A 27,598-nucleotide genomic window follows, 5' to 3' on the forward strand; every position below is an offset into this window, starting at 1 on the left:
GGTTCGATCCCTGGGTCGGGAAGATCCCCCGGAGAAGGGCATGGCAACCCACTCCAGTGTTCTTGCCCAGAGAATCCTGTGGACAGAGGAGCCTAGCGGGCTACAGTCCATGGGGTCACAAAGAGCTGGACACGACAAGCAACTGAGAACCGCACAGCACAGCGGATACACACGTGCACACGTGGATAAACGCAACGCTGGTATTTCAGGCCTCAAGAAGCCTGGGCCGGGGAGAAATTTAGGGCAGCATGACCTTCCTCATATAGCTCAGAAAGCACCTGCTGCGGGGGCTGCCAAGACCATCGCTGGGCTGCCTCCCTCCTGATGGGCTCGGCACACAGTCTGTCTATGGCTCTGTGAGAAACTCCGAGAAGCTATATATATCGTTCCCCCTTTGTTCTATTTTTTCCCTAAAATAATAAGGAGGTTTGAGGTGTGTGGGGGGGGGGTGGTGGTGCTCAAGGAAGGCTTAGAGCCTTGACAGCACTCCAGAGCAAGTGGGGTGGGGGAAAGCCTTTGCCCTTGACTGCTCACTTGGCTGTGTTTCCTGCAGCTGAAGCGGTTTCCCACAGCCCCGTCCCTTTCCAGATACCCGGCTTTTCTGGTAGCCCTTTGGGCTTCCCAGATGGCTCAGTGCTAAAGAATCAGCCTGCAATATATATAGGAAATGCAGGAGATGCAGGTTCAGTTCCTGGGTCGGGAAGATCTCTTGTAGGAGAGTATGGCAACTCACTCCAGTATTCTTGCCTGGAAAATCCCATGGACAAAGGAGGCTGGCAGGCTACAGTCCAAAGGGTGGCAGTCTCAGACACGAGTGAGCGCGCACATAAGCCCTATGGATGGAAAGAGGTGTGTTGCGGTGGTAAGTAAGGGGATGGCCACAAGGTGTTTGGGTTACCCTTTTCTGTGAAGTGAAAGTGTTATTTTCTTAGTCGCGTCCTACTCTTTGCGACTCCATGGACTGTAGACCGCCAGGGTCCTCTCTCCATGGGATTTCCCAGGCAAGAATACTGGAGTGGGTAGCCACGCCCTCCTCCAGGGGGTCTTCCCAACCCAAGGATCGAAGCTACATCTCCTGTATTGCAGGTGAATTCTTTATCGTCTGAACCACTAGGGAAGCCCACCCTTTTCTGCACCACATGGTAAATCACCCCGGGTTTTACTAAGAGGCTTAAAAACAGCGCCATTCCATGTGCTCTGGTAAAGATTCTAGAAGGGCTGAATGGGGGAAATGAGCCTCAGCTTCATGGAGGTTAGCTGGATCCTGGTCACTCGCAGGACAACAGGACCTCTCTTGCTCCACGGGGTCTCCCAGCAGACTTGAAGGGTTTCTCATACGGCAGCTTGTGGGCCCCAAGAGTATACGTAAAAGTGGAAGCTGCCAAGCTACGCCGGAACTGGTGGAGCATCACTTCTGCTGACTTGGATTAACTTAAGTGAGTCCCAGGGTCTGCCTGGACTAGAGGGGAGAGGGCAGGGTCATCAGTGGGGGCATATTCCCATGGGCATCACCAATGCAGCGGCCTGCCAGCCTTGGGCCAGGTCCCGGAGAAGGGGAAGGGTCACCCAGGCCTGACATGACATCTTTGCCCCAATACTGGGGTTCTGGATTTAGATGTGGGCTCCTGTCCAGGCTTGGCCAGCTGCCTGATCTTCTTTGCACTTTGATAGCTCACCCCCCACAACCCACCCCTACACTGGTAGGAAGGGGCATCACCTTTCTTACTTCAAATGCAGGAGCTCCAGGGAGCTGCCATGACACAGACAGGGGAAGGAGGGTAGCTTGTTTGGGAGGGTACGACCGCTGCCCCCACCTGCCCTCTGCACATCCCCATCTGCCTCGCTGGCCTCACTGGCCTGTCACCTGTGCAGACAGGCAGGGAGACCACAGCTATGGGAAGGCCACCCTGGGCTGCATTGCTTGTCTTCCCTCTCCTCTCCACTCCTCTAATGTCCCACTCCTGCCCATCACCTTCCCGGAGACCCTGATCTTTCCCACCCAGAGGCACTGCCATCTACCCAACAGGTGCTCCACAGGCTGCCTCGTATTTTTAATTCCCTCTTTATAAGTCCCTTCTGTCTCCTGCCACCTGAGTAGAAAAGCCCTTTGAGTTTCAAATCTGGGCCCCAGAGCAGTAGGGATTGCTTGTCAGGGTGAACAAGGCAGGCTGGCACGGAGAAGGCTGGACAGATGGCCACGTGATGACTGCACCTTCCTAGCTGGGAGGCCCGGGGGTGGTGACGACAATAGCCACCCTGGTCTCCAGCCAATGAGGCCGTATGTAATAGGCCAAGGAGCTGGCTGGCGAGGTAAGCGGCTGGAGGGAAGAGGCAGGGAGGTCTGAGGCTGGGGCTGAGGGAAGGGGGCTCTCTTTTGGAAAACCCTCTGCCTTTGCAGGGGACCACAGCCCTTGGTTTCCTTTCCACCTCCTCAGGTTCTCCCCAAGACCTGGTCACACAGATAAGGTCACAGGGTTGGTGAGGGGCAGGGACCAGCTGAAGGTCTACCTGATGCCAAGGCCCCTGCTTTCCTACCAGCCAATACAGCCCCTATCAAAGCTGTCCCTAACCACCGCCCCCCACCCCCGCATCCCTCCCTCCCCCACTGGTGGGAAGGGAAATCCCCTTTCGCACTCCAAATGCGGGAGCTCCAGGGAGCTGCCATGCCACATCCAGGGGAAAGAGGGTAGCTTGGGAGGGCATGAGAAATGGCATTCTTTATTCATAAATAAAAACATAAAATTACCAGAAATAGTTTACATGGCCAAAAGGGGGCATCAAAAATAAAGCTGTCAAAAGCAGAGCAAACCAAACAAGACACAACCAAGAGAAAAATGACTCTGTACATAGTCTTCCAAATGCCAGTCCATCCATAGTGAGCCTGGGCCGGGGTTCGCGCTTTGCTGAAGAGGAAGCGCAAGGGGGACCACAGAGAGATGAGCAAGGCAGAGCATGGAAGCACACAGGCGCACACGTAGGCGCGTGCCCTCCTGGCAGGGGCAGCTGCGGCTCTGACCGCCCAGCCTGCCTTACCCCTAAGATCTCTCTCTCCTAAGAAGTGGCCCAGGCTAGGCCGGGAGGCGAGCAGGGGCAGAGGCTTGGCGGGTGCTTCTCAGGGGAGAGATGCCCCCCAACACCACCCCGACGCAGTCCCCATGGAACTCGGTGCTCATGGGGACCGATTGTGCCCAGCAAGGGTTAATCCGAACGCAGAGACCAGAGGATAAATCCAGGGTGGGCGCCGCATGAGAGTCTGGTCACTCCAAAGCCCAGAGGCAGAGCCCCCCTCGGCGTGGCTGACTCCTTGCTCCCGGCAGAGCGCTTCACCATCCTTCGGGTAGCAGAGCCGAGGCTCTGATCCAGCGAGCATGCGTGATAGCAGCCGCGCTCGGGGGAAGGGGCGGCGAGCTCCCGCTGGCCCCGGGCCAGGCCGCCTGTTCCGAGGCTTGCGTGGCCGACTTCTCCAGTTCTGCTCAGCCTCTGCTGCTCAGAGGCTCCTTCCGGAGAGAGGCTGGGTTTGGCAAGGTCCAGGAATAGCACGGAGGTTTTAGCACAGGGAAGGGAGGGGAAACCACACCGCGCGAGGTCGCCGTGTTACAGGACACTTGGATTCTGGGGCAACTGGGCTGCCCTGGAGCCTCGGGCTGGCGCAACCCAGGGAGGGCTCCACGGGTTGGCCTGGGGCAGAGATGGGGACGGGGTGCAGGGCGCTGTCACACTGAGGGGTAGCTGCTGTACCCCCGAGTTCCCTCCCCTGGGGCTTAGCCCCCACCTCTTTGCAGCTTAATCTTCAAGGCAGAGCAATGGGCTTTTGGCTGCCCTTTGGGAGGGGAGGTCTCCAGCCTGAGGAGGGGGCAGCAGCCTCTTTTTCTGTCTGGCAGGACAGTCTCTGGGAGGAAAGGACTCAGACAAGGCATAGGCTGGTGGAGATGGAGCAACAAGAGACAAGGGGAGGGAAGTCTTTGACCTAGGGAACGGGGGTGATCTGCCTGTGTGCTGTGGAGGGGACTGGCCTCCAGGCAGAGAGGGGGCTCTGGGCCTGTGGATTCCGGGCTTAAGTCTAGCCTATGACTAAGAGTAATGGCTTGAAATTCCAGAAAGGCTCCTCTGTCACATGAAGGCAGGACAAGCGCAGCCTAACTTGGGGAATGGAAGGCAGACCCAGCATCCAGGAAGGCGGCCCTGCTCTCAGTCTAGGCTCAAGGAGGGACTCTGGCAGGATGGGGGGCTGGAGGAGAAGCAGCTCCCCACTACCACCTGGGGCCTGGAGGGGTCTGCAGTCGGGGACAGAACTGGGGAGCAATGGCCTGGGACTGCTGCATACTCAGACGTTCAGTGAACCCCCCTCAGCATGCGGGCGTGAGCCCAGGAATCCAGCCGGGGCTGGCTGTCCCAGGAACAGCAGCTGCAGCTCGAGGCAAAAATAGAACATGGAACAGCCTGGCTGCCTGTGAGATCTGGCTTCTGTCTGAAAAGACAAGAAAGGAAAAAGAAGAAGAAAATTCCCTGAACCAAGCAACTGAGAAACAATCTTTTCTCCGCACATCTTTGAAAGGGAAGGCCAGCCTTCTGCAGGCTTCTGCAGGGGTCCTTGACTACAGGGCTCAGGTGGGGCTAATGCAAGTGGCAGGGGTGCAGCCGGGGGCCCCAGGGTCGTTCAGAGGCTGTGTTTGAGCCTCTTACTGTCTTTGGACACTGGCAGTTTGCCCCCCCACCCCGACCTGTAAAGGCTCTGCCTGCACTTGGCCCTGGAGGTGACAAGGGACATGACCGGCGGCAGGATGGAGCTGAAGGTGAAGGGGGAAGACCGAGCCCAGCTGACCCTGTGCCATCTCAATGGACACAGGTTAATCTGAGTTCAAGCAAAGACTTGGTTCTTAGGAATGAAAACCAATACAGGGTAACTGCTGAGCAACTTGAACAGGAGGAGAAATCCCTATCTCTGGTCTCATGATGAAAAGATCTGGGGGGTCCCCTGGGGACAGCTTGGAGTCACACACTCCCTGCATCACTAAGCCCTCAATCTTTCCTCCTCAGCACCCACCCCAGGGCCTTGGGGCTATGACTTTAAGAAGAGATCAAAGGCCACCAGTCACCCAGAGGCTGCTCACGTCGTCAGCAGGGCTAGAGGGTCTGGCTGTCACCACCTAGCTTCTCCTTCAGACCCCCTCTGGTCTGCTGAGCCTTGACACCCCCGGGGTGGCCCCAGCTTTCCCCCCCTTTCTGAGACCAACAGTGCCGGGAAGCTCTGATTGCTGTTCGGCCAGGTTCTCCACATCCCACTCTAACCCCTGTCCCTCCAGGGCTGGGGGAAATAGCTCAGGTATGACCAGGTCAGATTCCAAAGCTCCTGGTCATAAATGCTTGTGTTCTGTTCCCAAGGGGCATCCCAGTGTGTCGGGAGCGGGGATGGGGGGCAAGAAAAGTTGTAGGAAAAGAGGTGGAAGGGAGCTTCCGTCAATCACCACCCTTTCTGGGACAGCATTTAGGGAACCCTCTAAATGCTTAGAGGGTTCAAAAATCTCTAAGCATTTTGAACAAAGACCAAGTTTTAGGAAGCCCTTAACCAAATCTTGATGATCCCAGGACTCCTCTCTTGGCAAAGCTGGAGGTCTGGCCGGCTGCAGAGTTGCTAAGCGCTGGATCTTGGGAAAGGCCAGGAGAGACCCTGTAGCCGCAAGCGTACCCCACCCCCACCCCACAACCAATCTCCTCGCCCTGAGCAGGGGAGCAGGGCGCGGGAGCCCCCACTGATGACTCAGCACCTGCCTCCCAATGCCAGGTCCCGAGCCCTCTCCCAGGAGGCCCCTCAGATCTCGGTGGCGATGATGTCCTCGTAGGGGATGTCAGCCCCTTCAAGGTCGATCTCAAAGGGCTCCCCCGCCCCGTCCCCGCGGGCCAGCTGCTGCAGTGCCTTCTCCAGGCGCTGGTTTCGCTGGTACATGGCCAGGTAGCTCTGCTGCAGCTGCTTCTGGTACTGGATCACTTTCTCCTTCTCCTCCTTCCACACCAGCCGCTCGTGCTGGAAGCCGGAGGACATCTGGTCGTGCCCCTGCCGCTCCTCCTGGAGTTCTGCGCGCAGCCGCTCCAGCTCGCGCTGCAGGGCGGGCACGTCGTCCGCGGGGGCTGGACCCAGGGCGGCCGCGTCCCTGCTCCGCTGCAGCACGGCCTGGGCCCGCAGCTCCAGCAGCTCCTGCTCCAGCAGGTTCACCTTCTCCCGCAGCAGCTCCGCCTCGTTCTTCTTGCGCTGCAGCTCGTTTTCGCACACCTCCAGCTCCAGGCCCTTGGTGCGCAGCGCGCTCTCCAAGTCCTGCGTCTTCAGCTCCAAACTCTCCAGCCGGCCCCGCGTGTCCTTCAGCTGAGCCTTCAGGTTGAGGATCTCGCTGGCCTTGGCGTTGATCTCTGTTTGGGACTCCTTCAGTTGCTGCTTCAGGAGGGAGATCTCGCCGGACTTCTGGCACACCTGCCATGGGGCAGGGCAGGGCATGGACAAGAGAGAGCCAAGGGGTGAGAGTCCGCACGTAGTGGGCAGGGGTCACACCTCACTGCTTAAAAGCACTTAATCCTACGCGATCCAGTGATTGGGACTCCTGGTTTTCACTGCCGATGATGCGGTTTCCATCCCTGATCCGGGAACTAAGCTCCTGAAAGCCACCCAGCACGGCCCACCCAGTCCCTACAGGGTGCCTGGAAAGAGTCCCAGCATGGTGGTCTGGGTGACCCACGAAGGCCAAGCCCCTCTATGAGGCTCCTTTCATTCTGAATCTTGCTGGGTCTGTCCCCAAGCCTATCTCACCCCCAATTCAGAGTCTAAATCTCAGTCCATACCCAAACCCATGTCCCTGCTGTTTAGTCACTAAGTCATGGCTTTGAGACCTCATGAACTGTTTTTGTAGCCCACCAGGCTCCTCTGTCCATGGGATTCTCCAGGCAAGAATACTGGAGTGCCATTTCCTTCTCCAGGGGATCTTCCCCACCCAGGGATCGAATCTGTGTCTCTTATGTCTACTACTTTGGCAGGCAGATTTTTTTTTTTTTTTTAACCACTGGGGAAGTCCACCCAAACTTATAGTTCTGTATAAATTAAGGGCCAGTGGTTTAATCTGCCCACAGCTGGTAGCTCCACTATCTACATTAACATCAATGATGTCAATTTTGGGTCTGCCTAATTTCTATCATCTGTGTATACTCTCTCACCCTCTGGCCTCACCCCTGCACATACTCTCTTCTCCTTCCTCTTGGGATAAAGACAATATTCACACAATCATGACTGCACCCCAGCAACCAACTGGGCTCAGAAACAATGCCCAGCTGGCATCTGCCAAATGATGAGCCACTGTTCTCCCCAGGGCCCCCCCCCATTTCTACTCCGATCTCCATCAACAGTTGGTAAGAGCAGCAAAGAAAACTAATGATACCAGTGACACTGACTCAGACCCATGTGTCTGTGGAGTCCAGGCCACTGGGGTCATGTGTCCAGGGCCAGTCTGTCTGGCTGAGTTACAAGAGCATTTTCTGCTGGCCTGCAGGGAAGATGCCCAGAATGAAGGCCAGGGCCTGGGCCTCCACAGAACAGATTCTTTGAGCAAGACTGGAAGTTTTAATATTTCCTCTTTTTTTTCTTGAGGTAGAACCACCCCTTGCTCTCATGCCCCACCTCCGAAGTGTGCACAGCCCCACCACCAAGCTTGGCTGGGGCTGAAACAGCCTTCCGAGGGTGAGCCTGGACTTGTGCGTGGAGGGGGCAGCAGAGCCGTGGCTGAGGACGGGGCCTCGCTTTGAATCCTGGCTCTGCCAGAGTGACCCGGCCAATTCTGCATCCGTTAGCACAGTGCCGTTATGAACACAAAACTCTGAACTCTGGGGCCTAATTCAGGATCAGATCCTGGCTCTGATACCTGCTATGGTGACTTTGGCAAATCATCTAACGAGCTCTTTGCTATTATAATTGCTGTCTATGCCTCAGTGTACTTAACCCTAAATTGAGTTTCATAGGGCCATCGTAAAGGTTAAATGAGAGGACCTGGGGCCTGGCATTAATAAACACTCTATGAATTATTGTTATTACAAATATGTTTGTAATATATGTCTATGTTTTTGTGAAAATTTACTTCATTTATTGTTTTACTAATACTCTGGACACCCTGGGAGTGAGGTCACAGCCATGTCCAGCTCAGTTCTGGATTAGACAAGCAAGGATGGATGCAAAATGCTAGCGTTGGCTTATGTTCTGAGATGGGCCAAAGTGTTCCCAAGTCCTGGCTGAGAAACCATGGCTGGGAGAGGGTCTCCTGAACCAACAGTGATGAGAAGAAGAAAAGCACTGGTCCCATGGCTGAGGTCCCTCCCTCTTTGGGAGACCTGGCGGACAGAAAGTGACACTCCCTGCCCATCTCTCTAGTGCCTCTGTCCATCACTTCCTCAGAAAGGATCTCTCTCCTCTCCCCTTGATAACATCTGTCGCTCTAATTTCCAGAGTAAGTACAGGAGATCAGTTCAGACAGATGGCTGTGTGGCTGATGGTGTGTCACCCCCACCTAGGGGTGATGCTGGTCTAACCAGACCCAGTGAGCCCTCAGCCCCTTCCCAGGGCAGGAGTCTCTGGGGTGAATGCCATGCACGAGCCTCTTCTGGTCCCTGCAGCAACTTTAGAGGCCCATCAGGTGAGAACAGTGAGCAGGATGCGGGGCTTAGGCTGTTCTCCAATGAGACCAGGTGCAGCCACCGTATTTCCAGGTGTGCCTGAGGATGCGCATGTGTATGTGAGTCCTCTTTCTTCCTGCTCTGTTCTTCCATCTCAGCCCACCAGACAGAAGCTCCACTTGCACTTCTCTGAGGACTGGCCAACTCGGTCCCTGAGACCTGCACAGCTGTGACCACTCCCACCAGTGGGTGGGGTCCCTTTCCTCAAAAGTCACAGACGAGGGACTTCCCTGGTGGTCCACTGGTTGAGACTCCATGCTCCCAATGCAGGGAGCTTGGGTTCGATCCTTGGTCAGGGAACTAAGACCCCACATGCCATGTTGTAACCAAAAAGTTAAAAAAAAAAATCCTGCAGCTTTGGAACTGTGACGTTTTCAGAGTACAAACAGAGCCTTTCATAAAGAAAACAACAACCACAAAAAGATGAAGAAAAAACATCACAAATGGTGCTATGGTCTCTTGTGGCTTTGGGACCATCATGAACCAGGGATGGTTTGCGGTCCTGCAGAGCCTCTGTGAGCAGATGCACTGAGATGGCCCTCAGACAGTCTGGCTGGGACTTGGTTCTCTTGTTCGTTTCTCAGCCAATGACTCAATTAGTAAATTCAATTCTGGCCATGAGGCATGGGGTTGGGGAGATGAAGAAGCCCAGACAAAGAAAATCTCCAACATGGTTTCCTGGGGAGCCCTTTCTTTGGGTCAGGAAGCCAGCACTCCAGCCCAGTTTTCCAGGGCAATTGTGTTCCCACCCTTGGTGCTACGGTAGCTCAGCTGGTGAAGAATCTGCCTGCAATGCAGGAGACCCCGGTTCAATTCCTGGGTTGGGAAGATTCCCTGGAGAAAGGATAGGCTACCCACTCCAGTATTCTTGGGTTTCCCTGGTGGCTCAGATGGTAAAGAATCTGCCGGCAATGCAGGAGGCCTGGGTTCGATCCCTGGGTTGTGACGATCCCCTGGAGGAGGGCATGGCAACCTGCTCCAGTATTCTTGCCTGGAGAATCCCCACGGACAGAGAAGCCTGGCGGGCTACAGTCCATGGGAGTGCAAAGAGTCGGACATGACTGAGCGACTTCACACTTCTCCCTGTTGCCTAGAGCCTGGAGGAGACCTGGAGAAAGTGGTGGGGAATGCAGGCACTGAACCCCTGCCCACCCCCCTGCCCATGCCCTCATCCTCACCTCCCACTGCGTCTCCTCCAGTGCGGGGGCAAAGCTGGTCTTCTCCTTCTCGTAAGACCTGAGTTTGGTCTCCAGCAGATCCTGCTCCTTCATGAGGCTCTCGAGTTCCTGCCGGAGCTGCCGTTTCTCCTGCTGGAGCTGGAGCACCTGGAGATGCAGGACCTGCTGGGCGCGCTGGCTCTTCTGCGCGGCCATCTTCAGCTTGCCCTTGGCCTCCAGCCCCTCCAGCTCGTCCTTGCCACGCCGCGGCCGCTCCTCGTAAGGCTGGCTGGCGGCCAGCTCCTTCTCCTCGAAGCTGCGGTGCAGCCTCTGCAGCTCGCCCTCCCTCCCCAGCAGCTGCTTCTCCAGCTCCTGGATGGTGCACTGGTCCGTGGAGATAGGGGAGCGCACAGAGCCCTTGTCCTTGCTTGCGTGGGCCAGCTTGCTGCCCCCGTCAGAGAAAGACAGGGCCTTCAGGCTCATCATGTTGCTGTCCTGGAGGACAATGCCCTGTGTGATGTTGTGGGCTGAGCCCCCAAACCGGCTGGCGGGCCCCACCGGAGTGACCAGCGGGTCCAGCTGGTAGCTGCTGCTGGTACTGTGGGTGGGCAGGCTGGACATGGAGTTCCGGCCGGAGTCGGACAGTGCCCCAGAGCACAGGCTGGGCTTCAGCTCCTGCTCCTTGGGCTTGTCCAGAGGCACGGGATGCAGCTGGTGGCCAGTGCTCTCAGGGGATGAGTGGAGGATGGCGCCTGACCGTGGCAGCACTGGCTTGAAGGCCGTGGGTCTCACGGCACCCTTCTCGGAACCCTGGGGAGGAAAACAGCCATACTTACCCTGTGTCTCCCTGCATTGAGCCCTGAGTCAGGTATGCATGCCAGCTACATGGCACCTTCCTGGTCGCGGGCTGCAGGTGACCTCACCTGTTACTCTGAAGGGGCCAAAGGTGGTGAATCTCCCTCAAGGAGGAGGAATTTTCCATGCCTATCCTTAAAGATCATCAGGCCCTTTGTTTTGTGAACTGCCAACCAGTCTGTCACCAGTTTCTCCAAGACGACAGCCCTTTTAGGTTCACCGGCTGAGACCCCCATGCCAGGGTTCTGGGGCTCCGTGTGCTGCAGGTAAGGATGCTGGACACACAGTCCTCAGGGAAGTTCATCCCTGCTTCTTCCCCATTGCTTCCAGTTGACCAGCAGCTGGAACTGTGGCCGTGGCCTCCCCCAATGGTTGAGAGAACTGCTTGAAATAACAATCTTTTCCCTAAAGCCATCATTTTCATTATTAGAGGACTTCAAAGTTTACAAGCTCTTTACTTTGAAAAGCTTAAAACTCTATCCAACATGTAGGCCATGTCCTAGCATATCAATGCATAGATTCATCCTCCCAGGTGAGGCCAGGGTGCTGATAGGAACAATGCTTCTAGCCTCGACTGGCAGGACCCATGAGAACTTAAAAGTGGGACGAGGGCTGGATTTCTGAGCTCCTGGGACTCTCTGCCCTCATCCTTGCTAGATTGGTGATGATAACAAACCCAAAGGACTTCCCTGGTGGTCCAGTAGTTAAGACTCCTTTCATCCACTTCAGGGGGTGCGAGTTCCATTCCTGGTCAGGGAACTAAGATCCTGCAAGCCACACAGCATGGCGAAAAACTAACTAACAAACTCATAGCTCTTATCCCACCAAAGATGCTTTGGGGCTGGTTTGAGTGAGAGCTGCTGTCCCACCAGAGCAGCGGAGGAGGAGAAAGCCCACCTCCGTGAGTCCTAACAAGAGAGCCTGCCAGATCTCTGCAGGTGGGCTTTCCACCTGCTGGTAAGCGAGCCCCTCCCCATTCCCATGCACTTGAAAACACTGCTCTTGGTCCTGCCTTGGCTATCCTGAGTTACAGTCCAGCAGAGTTCAGAAAGGCTTGCATTCTCTGATTGCTCTGTGCTAAAAGCTCACCCAGGACTTTTGCATTATGAGGCTGATCAATATGTTTATTCCTTTGTCCAATCTTGCTCTCGGGTGTGGCTGAGTACTCCTGCCCTCTCTGCATCACGCAGTAATGTAAGCGTTCTCAGTGATGTAAGCATTTAAGACCTTCACCACCACCGCTCTCAGCCCCAGGCCTCTTTCCTGCCTTTCCAACCCAGCCACCCACACCAGAGACCTGTCCACTTACCATCTCCAGCTGATTGGAGAAGGGCATGAGCTTCGGTGGGGTGGACGGGTCGAAGTCCACCCCTGCCTGGCCCCCTAGGTCCCCACTGGACAGTGCTGTGTAATCAGGGCGGTGGGAGCCCCGGGCCTTCTGGCTGACCTTGATGTAGAAGAAGTCTTCGCTCTTGCCCATTTTGGAGCTGGACTTGCCATGCCCCGAGTCCTGGGAGAAGCCAAACCTCAGCAGCCCGTCCGAATAGCGGTTGAGTTTCTTGAGGTGGGAAGACTTGCGCAGCTTGTACTGCGAGGCCCGGCAGTGCTTGCTGTGGAAGCCGTGGCCGGAGATGAGGCTGCTGACGCTGCCCATGGTGACACAGGCGCCGGGGACAGCTGGCGCAGAGCAGGGACCTGGCGTGGCCGGGGCGGCGAGCGGCAGTCCTGGCTCCGAGAAGAGACTGCAGTCATAGCAGAAGCCTCACACAGCCTGGGGGAGCCAAGACCTGGAAGGAGACATAAGCAGAAGTCAGCCTGGATGGGGTGGTCATGGCACGTCCCCACTGGTGACCAACCTCGAGACCTGGGCAGCAGAGAAATGCGTGTTTCCCCTAACAGAGGCTCAGCCCTGTCTCTGTCTCAGTGGGCTCCCCTCTCATGCTTCCTTTGTCCTCTAATTCAGCAAACATCTGCTAGAAGCCTACTATGGGATGGCCCTCTTCTTTTTCTTTTTTTACATTTTTTTTCTTTAACACCGAAACCATTTTGTATTGGGGTATAGCTGATTAACAAGGCGGTGATAGTTTCAGGTGAACAACAAAGGGACTCAGCCATACACATGCATGTGTCCATTCTCCTTCAAACCCGCCTCCCAGGCAGGCTGGCACATAACCCTGAGCAGAGCTCCACGTGGTATACAAAGGTTTCTGTTGGTTATTGGTTTTAAATATAGCAGTGCATATGTGACCTTCCAAAAGTCCTTAACTATTCCTTCCCCCCAGCAACTGTGAGTTTGTTTTCTAAGTCTGTTAGTCTTTTTGTGTTTTTTAAGTCAGCTCGTTTGTATCATTCTAGATTCCACATAAAAGGGATGCCATGATATTTCTCCTTCCCTGTCTGACTTACTTCCCTCAGTGTGACACTCTCTACGTTCATCCATGTTGCTGCAAATGGCCTTATTTCATTCTTTTTAATGGCTGAGTAACATTCCATTGTATATATGCACCACCTCTTCTTTGAGATGGCTCTCTTCTCAGCACTGGGATGCAGGGGTGACTGGAACAGTTACAGTCCCTGCACTCATGGGGCTTGTGTGTAGTGTAGAGTGGACTGGCCATAAACAGATCAACGTGTGTGACCTCAAGCGATCTGTGTGCTACAGGGGAGATAAAGCCAAGGGAATGGGATGGAATTCTGTTCTTGTGCTAGCTGCTCAGTCAGACTCCTTGTGACCCCACGGACTACAGCCCACAAGTCTTCTCTGTCCATAGAATTTTCCAGGCAAGAATACTGGAATGGGTAGCCATTCCCTTCTCCAGGGGATCTTCCCGGCCCAGGAATCGAACCCAGGTCTACCGCACTGCAGACAGACGCTTTGCCGTCTGAGCCACCAGGAAGGGGAGGTGGCTGCTTTATGCAGGGAATGCGAAGGAAGCCTCTCTGTTTGGTGTCATTTGAAGAGACCCCAAGAAAATGAGGGAGAAAGCTATGTGGAGACCTGTGGGGAGAAAGAGGAAGCTCAGGGGTAGCCCCAAGTGCAAAGCCCTGAGTCCCTGAGTGGAATGTGTTGGGCATTTGTGAGACCAGCAAGGAGGCCAGTCTGGCTGGAGGGTAGTTAGCAGTGGAGGTTTGGAGGACGCAGACGTCAGAGAGCAGGTGGGGGCCAGGCAACTGAGAGCCCGATTGGCCATAAGGGTTTCGGCTACAGTCTGAGACAGGAAGCCCCCAGATGGCTTTAAGCAGCTGACAACTTGGTCTGACTTGCGTTGTGGAGGGCCACTCTGGCTGCTGTGTGGAAGAGCCACTGAAGAGCTTGGGTGGAAGTTGGGCCTGTTATAGCTGGTGAATGACTAACATGGCTAGGCTAGGGTGGTAGCTGTGGATTCAATTTTTTTTCAATTTTATTTATTTTTATTTATTTATTCTTGACTGTGCTGGGTCTTCACTACTTCGTGGGCTTTTCTCTAGTGGTGGAGAGAGGAGGCTATTCTCTAGTTGTGGTGCACGGGCTTCCCATTGCAGTGGCTCCTCTCGTTGCAGAGCGTGGGCTCTGGGGTGCACAGGCTTCAGTAGCTGCAGCTCCCGGGCTCCAGCGCACAGGCTCAATATTTGTGGCACATAGGCTCAGTTGCTCTGCTGCATGTGGGATCTTTCCAGACCAGGAACTGAACCCATGTCTCTTGCACTGGCAAGCAGATTCTTTACCACTGAGCAAGCAGGGAAGCCCTGGATTCAATTTTAGATGTAACTTTAAAGTCGAGCTGATGGTACTAGTTAAAAGATTGAAAGCAGGGAGGGAAAGAGTGGAATCTAGGATGACTTCAATGTTTTTTATCCAAGTATCCAGAAGAAGTAAGTTGCCATTTATTGAGATGCAAAAGACCACAAAAGGAACCAGTTTAGGATGAAGTGGGGGTGGAAACAGGACTTTGGTTTAAGACATTAAGATTGCAAAGCCCGTTAGACATCCAAGCAGTGATGGAGAGGAGGCAGCAGAATGGGTGTGGAGCAGGGCAAGCTGCAGATTTCCTTGTATGAGTTGTTCATAGTCTCAGAGCTAGTTCTGAGGCTAGATGAAAATGCAAGGGCAAGAAGGCAAGAGAAAGGTGACGACTGGTTCACAGAGGCCAGGAAGATGAGTGGGGATGAGGAAGAGACACTAAGAAGTCTCTGACAGACATGCAGGAGACCCGTGAAAGGTAAGGATGAAGATGGTGTCAAGTGACGCTGAACTAAGGTGGCAACTAAGAATTGGCCAGTGGATTTGGCTGTGTGGAGGCACAAGTGACCTTGACAAGAGTGGTTTTGGGTGGAATGGGGTGAAGAACGGCCTGACTGGAGAGGGCTCACAAGAAGAGGGGAGAGACAGCTGCACCCTTGAACAATGACTAGCAACTTGGCCAACTTGGTTTGGGTTCCCAGTTATGCTCCCTGCTAGCCATGATGTGGGAGGTTAAACTCTCTTACATCTTTACCTTCACTGTCACAAACCAATGCTAAGATACACTTAAATTTTTTTTTTTTTTTTTAAGTAATAGGACTGCATCTTATCATCAATGTTGAAAACAATAGCAACGGCCTTGCTGGTCATCAGACAGAGGAATGCACTAGAAGGCAATGCAGGCACCCTATAAGGTGAATTGCTCAAGCCTGGGTCACCTGATTTTCAGAGCTTGGAAATGCTGTGTGATTGTCATGCATTGAGAAGGAGTATTTCTCAGTCAGTCAAAAGACAGATGATTCAATTAAGAAGCTGTGGGAGGGGAGGGACATGGCAAGTTTAATAAAATAGGAAATGCAGAGGGAACCCTGCATTCTTTATTCTGCTCTAAATTACCCTGTCAACTGAAAGGGGCAGAAGACATCCCAGGTGGGTGATAAGGGTGTATTATGGGCACAGCTGAGGGAACCAGAAGACTCTTCAGACCCTGAAGATGAAGGCTCAGGTTCAAACATGCATTGTCATCTTGAAGAATAAAGTAGCTATGATATGAATAAATACATCCTACATTCCTGGGAGGAATTGGGGGCAGGAGGAGAAGCAGACGACAGAGGATGAGATGGTTGGATGGCATCACCGACTCGACGGACATGAGTTTGGGTAAACTCTGGGAGTTGGTGATGGACAGGGAGGCCTGGCGTGCTGCGATTCATGGGGTTGCAAAGAGTGGGACAGACTGAGCGACTGAACTGACTGACATTCCAATCATAAGAGCACCACACAACAAAACAGCGTTCCGTAAGTGTAATATATGCATTTCTATGAAAAGCTTTTATTAAATTGATGGTCTCTTAGAATCAGGGAAACGTGATGATACCTCGTGGGGCCATTATGAGCAGTTTATTGGATCTTACCAGAAGCTAATAGGTCTGATACATTTATTTAAAGCCTGGTATATAGTAGGCACTCAATGAACAGGAGGTATTTTCACTGGTATCTATGATATATCATCATTATTTTTCTCTCCAGGCATTCAGCAGCCCTGTGTTATCTCCACTGGCCACATCTCATCTTCCAGAACTAGTTCTCTCCTCTCCAAATGCAAGTTTCCTGCATCCCATTCCCTGACAGCACTACTTAGGCGCATGAAGTTCCTCTGCTAATTTAACAGTTGACAATGACAAAATGTGTTTCTCAAGCCCCGGGTTATCCGTCTCTTGCTTAGTTGAGGCCCCAGGGGCCTATGAGGCAATATTTTACTGCTGTCCATACATCGGGAAGCTATTTTTGGCCAAAAGACTCTTGTGCACTCTGCATGTGCTACCGGTTGGACAACTGGTGACTTACTTTTTGCTCATCCAGTTACACATTTGTGAACATCTGCATGGACAGTGTTGTAGAGGTAATACCATAGGCTATGGCATCAGAGAGACTGGGATTTGAAAATTAACCTCTCTGAGGTTTCTTTGCCACAAAATGGAAATAATCAGGATTTCACAGGCTCAGTACGGGGATGAAGCAAACTCACAGAAGTCAAGTGCAATGCCTCAGACATGGTAGGTGCTGTCCAGGGAGTCCGTGATCACCTGAAAGAGAGAATTAGGGTGCCTTCTAGAAGTGTGTAATAGCTGGAACAGAACTATAGTACCAGGAAGACATGTGAAATGAATCTGTTTGCAGCTCATGCAATTCAATAATAAAACGTGAACAAACTTAATTGAAGAATGGGCAGAAGATCTAAATAGACATTTTTCCAAAGAAGACATACAGATGGCTGACAGGCACACAAAATGATGCTCATCATTGCTAATAATCAGAGAAATGCAAATGAAAACTACAATGAGGTACCACCTCACACCGCTTAAAAGGACCATCATTAAAAAGTCTACAAATAACAAATGCTAGAGCAGGTGTGGAGAAAAGGGAACCTTATACTGCTGATGGGAACGTAAACTGGTGCAACTCTATGGAAAACAGCATGGAGGTTCCTCAAAAAATGAGAAATAGAGTTGCCATATGATCCAGCAATCCTGCTATAGGATGTCTATCTGAAGAAAGCCGTAATTCGAAAGGATACGTGCACCCCGGTGTTCACGGCGGCGCTATTTACAATAGCCAGGGCATGGAAGCAACCTAGATGTCCATCAGCAGATAGGAATGGATAAAGAGGGGGTACATATATACGATAGAATATTACTCAGCCCTAAAAAGGGATGAAATAATGCCATTTGCAGTAATGGATGAACCTAGAGATGATCATACTAAATGAAGTAAGCCAGACAGAGAAAGACAAATGCCATATGAATACCACTTATGTGTGGAATCTAAAATATGACACAAATGAACGTATCTACAAACAGAAACAGATTCACAGACATACAGAACAGACTTGCAGTTGCCAAGACAGAGTGAGGGAAGGATAGATTGGGAGTTCGGGATTAGCAGATTCAAACTTGTGCGTATAGGATGGATAAACAACAAGTTCCACTGGATAGCACAGGGAGCTATATTCAATAACCTGTGATAAACCATAACGGAAAAGAAAATGAAGAAGAAAATAAATACAGATAACCGAATCATTTTGCTCTACAGCAGAAATTAACATTGTAAATCAACTATACTTCAATAAAGCTTAAAAAAAAAAAGAATCTGTTTGCAGCTCTCCTGCTGCACTGCCATCTCCTTTCACTTGGACCCTGAGACAGCCTCCAAATTTATCTTTTCCCCATCTGCTCATCGTAAGCATCTGGAGTGTCACAGTCCTCCCGTTCACAGGTGAAATCCTTGCAAGGCTTCCCATTGCTTGCAGAGTGAAGCAGGTTCCTCACGAGTTCAGCGGGCTTGGCAGTTCCTGATTTGTCCACCACTCCAGTCTCCTCACCTCAATGATGGCCACACTGTTTTCTTCTGCTGGTAGAACACGCCAAACCTCTTCTTATCGAGGAGCTTTAATGCCTGCTGTTGCCTCTGCTAACAACCCTCTGCCTCAGCTCTTCCTCCTCACACACATTTCCCTTTCTCACACTTTAGTTTTCAATTCAAATATCACCTCCACGGCTTTCCTAGTTACTCATGGAAAAATATATTTCCCCCATTCCTCTCTGTTAGAACCAATCTGTTTATTTACTCCACAACACTTGATTTAATCAGTCAATTCTAAAGAAACCAACCTTGAGTATTCACTGGAAGGACTGATGCTGAAGCCGAAGCTCCAGCATTTTTGCCACCTGATGCAAAGAGCTGACTCATTGGAAAAGACCCTGATGCTTGGAAAGATTGAAGTTAGGAGGAGAAGGGGGTGGCACAGGATTAGATGGTTGGATGGCATCACTGACTCAATGGACATGAGTTTGAGTAAGCTCTGGGAGATGGTGAAACACAGAGAAGCCTGGCATGCTGAAGTCCGTGGGATCTCAAAGAATTGGACACTGAACAACAAAATCTTTTAAAACAAAGCTTTGTATTATATATTGGAGTATAACTGATTAACAATATTGTGTTAGTTTCAAGTGTATAGTAAAGTGATTCAGTTATACATATACATGCATCTATTCTTTTTCAAATTCTTTCCCCATTTAGGTTGTTATATAATATTGAGTTGGGTTCCCTGTGTAAGTCAGTCATTGCTGCTAACCTATAAAAATCTGCTGATAACTTAAAATAATAACCACCAGAATTTCAGCTCTATGAGAGCAGAGACTTTGTCTCTAGACTCCTAGGGTGAAAATGAAGCAAAACTCAGAGGGGCTAGATGTCATTCAACTGGCCAGTGACCAAGGTGGGGTTTGGACCCAGACTCAAATTATATGATCTTCACGAGACAGCACATTGCTGAGGACGATAGGTAGAGGCTCAGAGATAGGGTGCCTAGTCGCTCAGTCATGGCTGACTCTCTGTGACCCCGTGGACTATAAACTGCCAGGCTCCTCTGTTCATGGGATTTTCTAGGCAAGAATACTGGAGTGGGTTGCCATTTCCTATTCCAGAGATCTTCCCAACCAAGGGATCGAACCTGCATCTCCAGCAGCTCCTGTGTTGCAGGTGGATTCTTTAGCACTGCGCCACCTGGAAAGCCCCCAGAGATTATTAGGGGGTCCTATCCTGAAAGGCAGGTCAGTTTCAAGGGTTGACAGAAAGGAAGTCAGGAGGGGAAATTAAGCTCGTGGCCTCCAGCCATAGCTTCATTTCCCAACTGGGCAGAAGACAAGGTTTTAGGTATAGGTGAGCTCCTTCACTGATGGGAACGGCGGCCTGGAGGATGTGCGAAGGGCAAGCAGTGTGCTGGGCCCCAGGGAACTGAGAGGGAGACGACAAATGGTGCTGGGAGCAAAGGTGTGGAGTGGGGGAAGGATGCTGGCTCTGATCCTGAGAGCATTTCTGTCCCTTAGCCCTGGAGCCTCTGCTCACCATTCCCCAGGTCTTAACACACAGAAGAGCTTTGAAGTTTGAGATTCCTCCCCAGATATATTTGAAGCTAACCTAATTACCTTTAAATGTCTAGACTTGTTCGGTTTTCAACTTGGAGAGAGCATCACAGAAAACCTGGCCGTGGTCCATCCTAGTTCCCAAATCTTGGGTCTTCCCACCCACCCCCTACCAGACTCCTTGTCTCTGCCCTCAGGCAGGCAAGGGGAAGGGCACACTTTTCTTCCTGGGAAAGAAATCCCCACTGGCCGAGAGTGTGGGATGTGAGATGAAAGTGAGCAACCACAGAGATCTTGGAGACTGCAGAGGGGAAAGGAAGAGGCAAGAAGGACTGGAGAGGAAAAGATGAAAGAGCCACAGCTCCTCAGCCTGGGCTCAGTTATGTGAGCTCTGAGATCTCCATGGATGTTACAAAAGAGATCCAGCAAGCATTAGACTTTAAGAGAGGAAAGAGAAAGGAGCCCCTAGGATACACTTCTCCGAATCTGGCCCCAGCGAACTGAGGGGACCTGCCTCTAGGAGTGCCAGTGCCTCCCCACCCTGCCACGTGACCTTCCCCACCGAGGATGGTTGCTGCCCAACGGGAGGACCACGGAGGCCTGGAAGCCCTGGACTTTGAGCTGCTGCTACTCCCACGGCAGCTGCTCCCTCCCCATCCGTCTTGTGTTCTTTCAACCAGGGCTCTCGCCAGGGTGACACATTCCTCCCTTTCTGGAATATGGAGCTGGAGACACAAACATGAAAAGGGGTCTGTCAGGACTCAGGAAGGTGAGGCATATTACCACCTCCCCCTCATCTCACACCAAGGGGAGAAGCAGCTATGGCCTTTGTGGTTGTTCAGTCACTGTGTCGTGTGGACTCTTTGCGACCCCATGGACTACAGCACGCCAGACTTCCCTGTCCTTCACTGTGTCCCAGACTTTGCTCAAACTCATGTCCATTGAGTCAGTGATGCCCTCCAACCATCTCATTCTGTCACCCCTTCTCCTCCTGCCTTCAGTCTTTCTCAGCATCAGGGTTTTTTCCCAAAGAGTCTATTCTTCACATCAGGTGGCCAAAGTATTGGAGCTTCAGTCCTTCTAATAAATATTCAGGATTGATTTCCTTTAGGATTGACTGGTTTGATCTCCCTGCTATCCAAGGAACTCTCAAGCCTTCTCCAGGACCATAGTTCAAAAGCATCGACTCTTCGGCTATCAACCTTCTTTATGCTCCAACTCTCACATCTGTAAATGACTCAGGAAAAACCATAGCCTTGACTATGTAGATTTTTGTCCACACCAAACCCAGACTTCCTGCCTGGGTAAAGTGAGGATACACAGCTGCCCTCCTGTCTGCCCTCTTTGTCTGGAGAGGCCACCTACAAGATCAGGATGCTAGCCTCCAGCCACCCTGCTCCTTCTCATGCCTCCCTCTTTCTCAGTCCAGGTCATTCCCTGACTTCTTCCTTTATCCTCTCCCCATCAGCACCCAGGCAAGGCTACGGGGCATCTCTGTGTCCTTCTCAGCACTCTCCCACCAGCTGCCTCCGCCCAGGCACCCACGGGGCTGTGCTGCTGCTGCTGGACCAGGGGGAGCCCTCGCTGAACCCTGAGGAATTCTCCTCCAGCATCAATGGAGAGGGGGCGGGTGCCCACCCCAGAGCACACTCCATGGGGTATGTCCTCAGTGAGCAAGTAATCTCACCTGTGGGCTGAGCTGATGGGGTTGCTGGGTAGAGGTTCGCTGGGTCACTAATTCAACAAATATTTCTTCCTCATCTGACAAGGGTCAAGTACTACGCAAAGTGCAGGTGAAAGAGGGTGAGGAAGGAAGGAGAGGAGAAAATGCATAGAAGGAAAAAAAGAAAAGCCAGAGATGAAAGTGTCAGTTGTGTGTGTGTGTTTTCTACTTTAGTTGCAGAGTCCGGGGAAGATCTTGGAGAAGATGGTCTTTAGGAAGAGCCAGGCTGATGAAGGTTTTGGTAGAATGGTCCCTAGGCTCTGATGCAGGAATGGGCTTAGGGGTTTAGAGCAGAGGGGTCTCCAGGGTGGTGACCTGGCAATATCTGAAGACAAGACTTCTTTGACTGTCACGACCAAGGGTGCCAAGGGCATCTGGCAACTCCCGGGACAAAGAATTATCTGACCTGAACCCTCAGTAGTACCGAGGTTGAGAAACCTGGATTTAGAGGAACAGAAAGAAAACGAGATTTAGAGCCTCAGGTCTGCCGCTTTTGCGGTGTGACTTTGAGTAAGTGGTTTAAGCTCTGTGCCTCTGTTTTCTCACTTGTAAAATGGAAGTAACCACATTTTCTCTGTCACAGGGCTTTATCATGAAAGGAAGTGAGAGCTTAGCATATACCAGAAAAATCACCAACGCTGGTTACTGTGTGATTTCTCACTGTGATCCAGGACAGTTCTCTGAGAGATTCTATTGCACCGTAGGGTTTATCTGAGAAGCACCATGGGGCTGCACCCCAGTCCAGACCCTGGTCTGGACGCAGAAGTCTCAGCATGAGGGCTGGCCTCCCACAGCACCCATGAACTGGGGTGTAGACAGAGACTGGGCTGCAAGATGTAACAGTCCTCCCCTCAGCTGGTGCAAAGCTGGGCTCAGTTTCCAAACAGAACACGAGGGGCTGGGTTCAGCTCAGCTCTTCTCTGAGACCTGAGAATTTAATCTCCTAAGATCTCCTGAGAGCTATCCACACCCTCCTCACAAAAATGTCACCTCCCACCCCCCCCCACCCCACTCCAACATTTTGACTATCATGTCTTAGAATTCCTTGACCCCAAACACCCCTCGATGCATCCTGCTCTGGGGGATCAAACATGAGCTTTGGAGTCCCAGGTAAAGGGGCAGTCGCTAAGTGGTGTCCGACTCTTTGCGACCCCGTGGACTATAGCTCTCCAAACTCCTCTGTCCATGGAATTCTCTAGGAAAAAATACGGGAGTGGATTGCCATGCCCTTCTCCAGGGGATCTTCCTGACCCAGGGATTGAACTCAGGTTTCCTGCATTGCAGGCAGATTCTTTACCACCTGAGCCACCAGAATGAATAACTTGCCTTAGATCACTGACTTAACTAATGACTCCCTGCTTCTCTTCAGAAGCAGGGGAGGAAGTGAACTAAAAGAATTGTGTGCCGCCTCAGTGCCGCCCTCCACCTCCTACACTCAGGATCCCATGACTTGGACATATCTCAGACCTACTTCAAAGGGAGTCGTAAGGTAAAAGGCTAGTTGGAGTGGGCAGCTACCTATCTACCTACCAGGGGGTGAATAAAGCTCCCTTGGGCAAGATTTTCACCAAAGCTTACCCCAGTTCCTGATGGGGCCATTATTAAAGCTTTCTTCTATTCAATTCTAATTTTAATTGATTTTTAAAATATCAAAATCCTATAAAAATCACCTAAGTAACTCATGCAGAGGTGACAACTGTTAAAGTGTTGTCATATCTGTTTCGGAAATAAAGCATCTGCAAGTGGAAATCCCCCTTCCCTGCTCCTTTTTCCTGCCCCATCTCTCCCGCCCCAGGGGAAATCCTTATCATGACTTCTGTGGGTACATTTGTTTATCATTAAATGCATTCTTCACATATGAGAATAGTCTATGTACTGCTTTGATTTTTACTTTATAGAAATGGTATCCTGGGACTCAGCTGGTGGTCCAGTGGTTAAGAGTCTGCCTTCCAATGCGGGGAGTGAGAGTTCAATCCCTGGTGGCGGAACTAAGACCCCACACGTCACGGAGCAATTAAATTGGTGCTCTACAATTACTGAAGCCCAAGTGCCTAGCGAAGCCAAAAGAAATCATATCCTGTTGTGTGTATCACTCTGCAACTTTGCTTGCTTTATTCAATGCTTTATACTCGGGATCCATTTGCATGTTTCCTTTGGGTTTCTAGGTGGCTCAGACAGTAAAGAATCTGCCTGCAATGCAGGAGAGCCGGGTTCGATCTCTGGGTCAGGAAGATCCCCTGGAGAAGGGCATGGCAACCTGCTCTAACCTTGCCTGTGGGGGCAGTGATCCTCACATGTCCTTCACCAGTCCCTGCTCAGATGTTCGCATTTCATTACAAGAACCCTCTGTTAGGTGATTACTTCTCCACATGTGTGGGAATGTTTCTAAGGTTCATTTTTCTCTGAGTCTTGGAAGCTGTTTAGTTTTTAAAGCCACTCCCCACCCCCTTAAGTTGAAATCCTGGAGGAGAGGAAGCATCTGAGACCCTTAAGGGCCAAAACATCAGAGAGTGGGAGGAGCTGGGAGGAGGCCTCCAAATCACACGTGGAGTATTACCCTGGGGTTGGGGAGGGCACAGCCGCTGTTACTAACAAGAGAGTGTCACCAGCACAGCAGAGGCGGGAAGGAGGCGCCGGAGGAGCCTTGGCCAGACAGACAGGTCCTCCGCTGCAGGTGACGAGGCTGCTCTTCCTCACTCCGAGGCAGCCTGGAGGCCAAGGGTGGCATCTTCCCTAGTCAAATCCCAGACTCTGGAGCCACGTGGGACCTTTACTCCAATTCCTTCACCGCCCAGAGGTGACATGGAAGTCCCAGAGCAGAGAAGGTCACGTCACAACTTCCGGACCTGAGACTAACATCCTTTCCATTCTATCCAGAGCACAGGACCAACTGGAATCCATTTTCCAGATGAGGGGTGGGCAGTTCCTGCTTCATGCGGGCCACGTGTGTAAGGAGGAGGTATGGAGTGAGTGTGTGTGTGTCTGTGTGTGTGTGTGTGTGTGTGTGTGTGTGTGTAAGGCTGCCTGATACAAATGAGATTCTGTCCTGTGGGCGGGCGGCATGCTCCATTCAGAGATGCTCAGCCTGTGGGTTTGGTGCCGGAGAAGGCAGAGGAAGCTGCTGCAGGCTCTGCGTGGGCCCCAGCCCTGGGTGGTAGGGCTGGCTGGCCTCCAGGAATAGCTGGAATAGCTGGTGGCTGCTGGGCTGGGACTGGAGCTCTGCCTGCATCACCAGCCTAGGACAATTGCTAATCTTGGGAACCACACCTTTGCGTTCTTATGTTCAGTTCCATCTGTGGGACTTAGCAAACTTCACACTCACTATTATTCATCCACATGGTCCTCAGGGTAAACCATGTGCAAGCCTGGGTGTTGAGAAGGAGGGAACAAGTCTTCTCACAAAGAACTTGAATGTGGTTGTGAAACCTTAGCTTCCTTTTCTTTTTTATTTATTTAATTTTTTTAAGGCTGCAACATGCAGCATGTGGGATCTTAGTTCCCCAACCAGGGATCGAACACATGTACTCTGCATTAGGAGCATGGAGGCTTCACCCCTGGACCACCAGGGAAGTCCCAACCTCAGCTTCCTTTGAAAGGAAGACTTGGTTTCCAGACCTGGCTCTTTTCTCTCTACTGTGAGAAGCCCCACTGACCATAGGAAGCCCCCCACTCTGGGCTCAGAGCTGCATCTCAGCTCACTTGGCACTCAGCCTGCACAGCCTGCAGACAGCTCTTGCATTACTGAGTTTTTCAGAAGCAAAGGGTCCTTAAACTTTTTTAAGGCTGGGATGGCACCCCAAAGCTTCCTTGTATCTCACATGGTATGGTGAACAGTGCTGAGAACACAATACATATTTTTTAATGAAATCAGCTCACAGAGAGCTCAGGCTTTACTGACCAAGCTCAGCGGGGAGGATAGGTGACTTCAGCTGGGGTCCCATACATGCAGACTGTATGTATGCCAAGTCTACAAAACTAGAAGACTAGGAAGCCAAGCCTACAAAACTAGAATCCAACCCTGGTTTCAACCCAAACTTCCATCTCTTGGATTTCATTGGAGTCAACAGTTCACCTTGGGAAGAAGGAAATTTACCCTCTCCTTGACCTCCCAGTTCTATTCAAACCTGGGGCCAAAACAGAAATACTGGGTTGCCCAAAAGTTCATTCAGGTTCTTTTGCAGTATGAACTTTTTGGCCAACCCAAGAAAAAGCAGAGTATTTGTTTTCAACGGCTGAGTTGAAAGATAAGACAGAGACACTTCAAGAGAGTTTGAAAGGTAGCACCAGTTTAACTAAAGATGCAAGACAAACTAGCAGGAGTTTGCTGGATTAAAGCCAGCTCTCTGACTCCAGCATATGATAAATTTTTAATTTTTTCTCTTATATAGGAGTGAGATAATTGTCTGCTGTGAATGCTTGTGTGCATGCATGCTAAGTCGCTTCAGTTATGTCCAATTCTTTGTGACTCCATGGACTGCTGCCCACCAGGCTCCTCTGTCCATGGGATTTTCCAAGCAAGAATACAGGAGTGGGTTGCCATTTCCTTCTCCAGGGGATCTTCCTGACCCAGGGATCAAACCTGGGTCTCTTGCATCTCTTGCATTGGCAGGTGGGTTCTTTACCACTAATGCCACCTGGGAAGCCCTTATGAATGTCTGTGTCCCACGAAGCCAAAAGTGACGGTGTTGGGAGGTAATTAGTTTTAGATGAACATGTGGGTGGGGTCCTTATGATGGGATTAGTGCCCTTATAAGAAAAGATCAGAGTGTACCTGTTTTTTGTCTCTTTCCTACTCCCTTGTCCCCAACCACACCCAATGTGAGGACACAGTAAAAAGTCAACCATCTAAAGAAAAAAAAAAAGCCATCTATAAGCTAAGCAGAGAGGTCTCACCAGAGACAGAATCTGCCAATGCCTTAATCTGGGACGTTCCAGCGTCCAGAACTACAGAAGTAAATGTCTATTGTTTCACTCCCCCAGGCTGTAGGTACTGAGCTATATGGGCTTCCCAGCTGGCGCTAGTGGTAAAGAACCCACTTATCAATGCAGGAGGCATAAGAGATGTGGGTTCCATCCCTTGGTGGGAAAGATCCCCTGAAGAGGACAAGGCAATCCACTCCAGTAGTTTTGCCTGGAGAATCCCATAGACAGAGGAGCCTGGAGGACTACAGTCTATAGCATTACAAAGAGTCAGACATAATTGAAGTGACTTAGCACCTTTGCACCAGAGAAGGCAATGGCAGCCCACTCCAGTATTCTCACCTGGAAAATCCCGTGGACGGAGGAGCCTGGTGGGCTGCAGTCCATGGGGTCGCTAAGAGTTGGACACGACTGAGCGACTTCCCTTTCGCTTTTCACTTTCATGCATTGGAGAAGGAAATGGTAACCCACTCCATTGTTCTTGCCTGGAGAATCCCAGGGACGGGGGAGCCTGGTGGGCTGCCGTCTATGGGGTCGCACAGAGTCGGACACGACTGACGTGACTTAGCAGCAGCAGCAACAGCACCTATGCACAAGCTAAGATGCTGTCCCCCTCCCTACCCTCCAGACCCCCTGGCAGAAGATGCTGTCTGGGCTGTCAGGTCACCCCGTTTCTGGCATTGTCCTTTCCTTATATTCTTCCTTCCTGCTCCTCGGTTCACGTGGTGAAGGCAGCCTCACAGCCTGCAGACATGCCACGCGTTGTGGGGGGCTCCATAATGGACAGACGCTTGCTGAGAAATCAGGTACTCGGAGCTCTAGTCCTGGTTCTGCACTCCACACCCCCCACCCCTTCCCTAGCTCTTGGACACCAGCAACCAGGGCACTGCCTGGCCTCATCTGCTATGACTTGCCTGCCCCTCTCACAGGAGAGAACCCCACACATGATAATATATGATAAATATACATTTATCAGATCCCATCCCTGGAGCCTGTTCTACTTGCATTATTGTGTAAGGCCCTCAACAGAGAATCACAGAGTGATGGGTCTGTTTTGTCACCTGGCAGAAGAGTGAACATTTCAGCATCTCTATTTCCTTCTGTTAGATGAGCACAGCTGATTCCCACACCTCACAGAGCAACCGTCAGGATTAAATGAAACCACATTTATGAAAATGCTTGACCACAGTAAAAACAGTACACACAGGATGAATTTAAACCAAGTGCTTGTGGAATTATAAAGCAGTATGGAAAGATGCTAGAACTAGATCCTCCTGTATCTTTAAGTTAAAAGGGCGAATCAAGGGAAGGACTACAGCACCCCCTCCACTTCCACCTCCCACCCCCCTCCATCTCCTGCTATCTCCCTTTGGCG

At 51.6% G+C, this 27,598-nt stretch overlaps 1 protein-coding gene across 2 annotated transcripts in view; it reads right to left on the reverse strand.

Annotated features, from left to right (window-relative positions):
- Positions 1 to 2,708: 2,708 nt before the first annotated feature.
- LZTS1 (leucine zipper tumor suppressor 1) overlaps positions 2,709 to 27,598 on the reverse strand; it is a 66,060-nt gene continuing 41,170 nt past the window's right edge. The window contains exons 2-5 of one of the 2 annotated variants that reach the window (XM_065947431.1): positions 16,685 to 16,742; positions 12,025 to 12,502; positions 9,882 to 10,670; positions 2,709 to 6,463 (exon numbers count right to left, since the gene is read on the reverse strand). In XM_065947431.1, the coding sequence (XP_065803503.1) occupies positions 5,810 to 6,463; positions 9,882 to 10,670; positions 12,025 to 12,369 (1,788 nt within the window). In that variant the 5' untranslated portion in view covers positions 12,370 to 12,502; positions 16,685 to 16,742 and the 3' untranslated portion in view covers positions 2,709 to 5,809. The remainder of the gene's footprint in view (positions 6,464 to 9,881; positions 10,671 to 12,024; positions 12,503 to 16,684; positions 16,743 to 27,598) is intronic. The other variant, XM_065947430.1, reaches the window with a different exon arrangement.

This window comes from Muntiacus reevesi, chromosome 10 (assembly GCF_963930625.1).
Source record: "Muntiacus reevesi chromosome 10, mMunRee1.1, whole genome shotgun sequence".
In the NCBI taxonomy this organism is placed as follows: domain Eukaryota; kingdom Metazoa; phylum Chordata; class Mammalia; order Artiodactyla; family Cervidae; genus Muntiacus; species Muntiacus reevesi.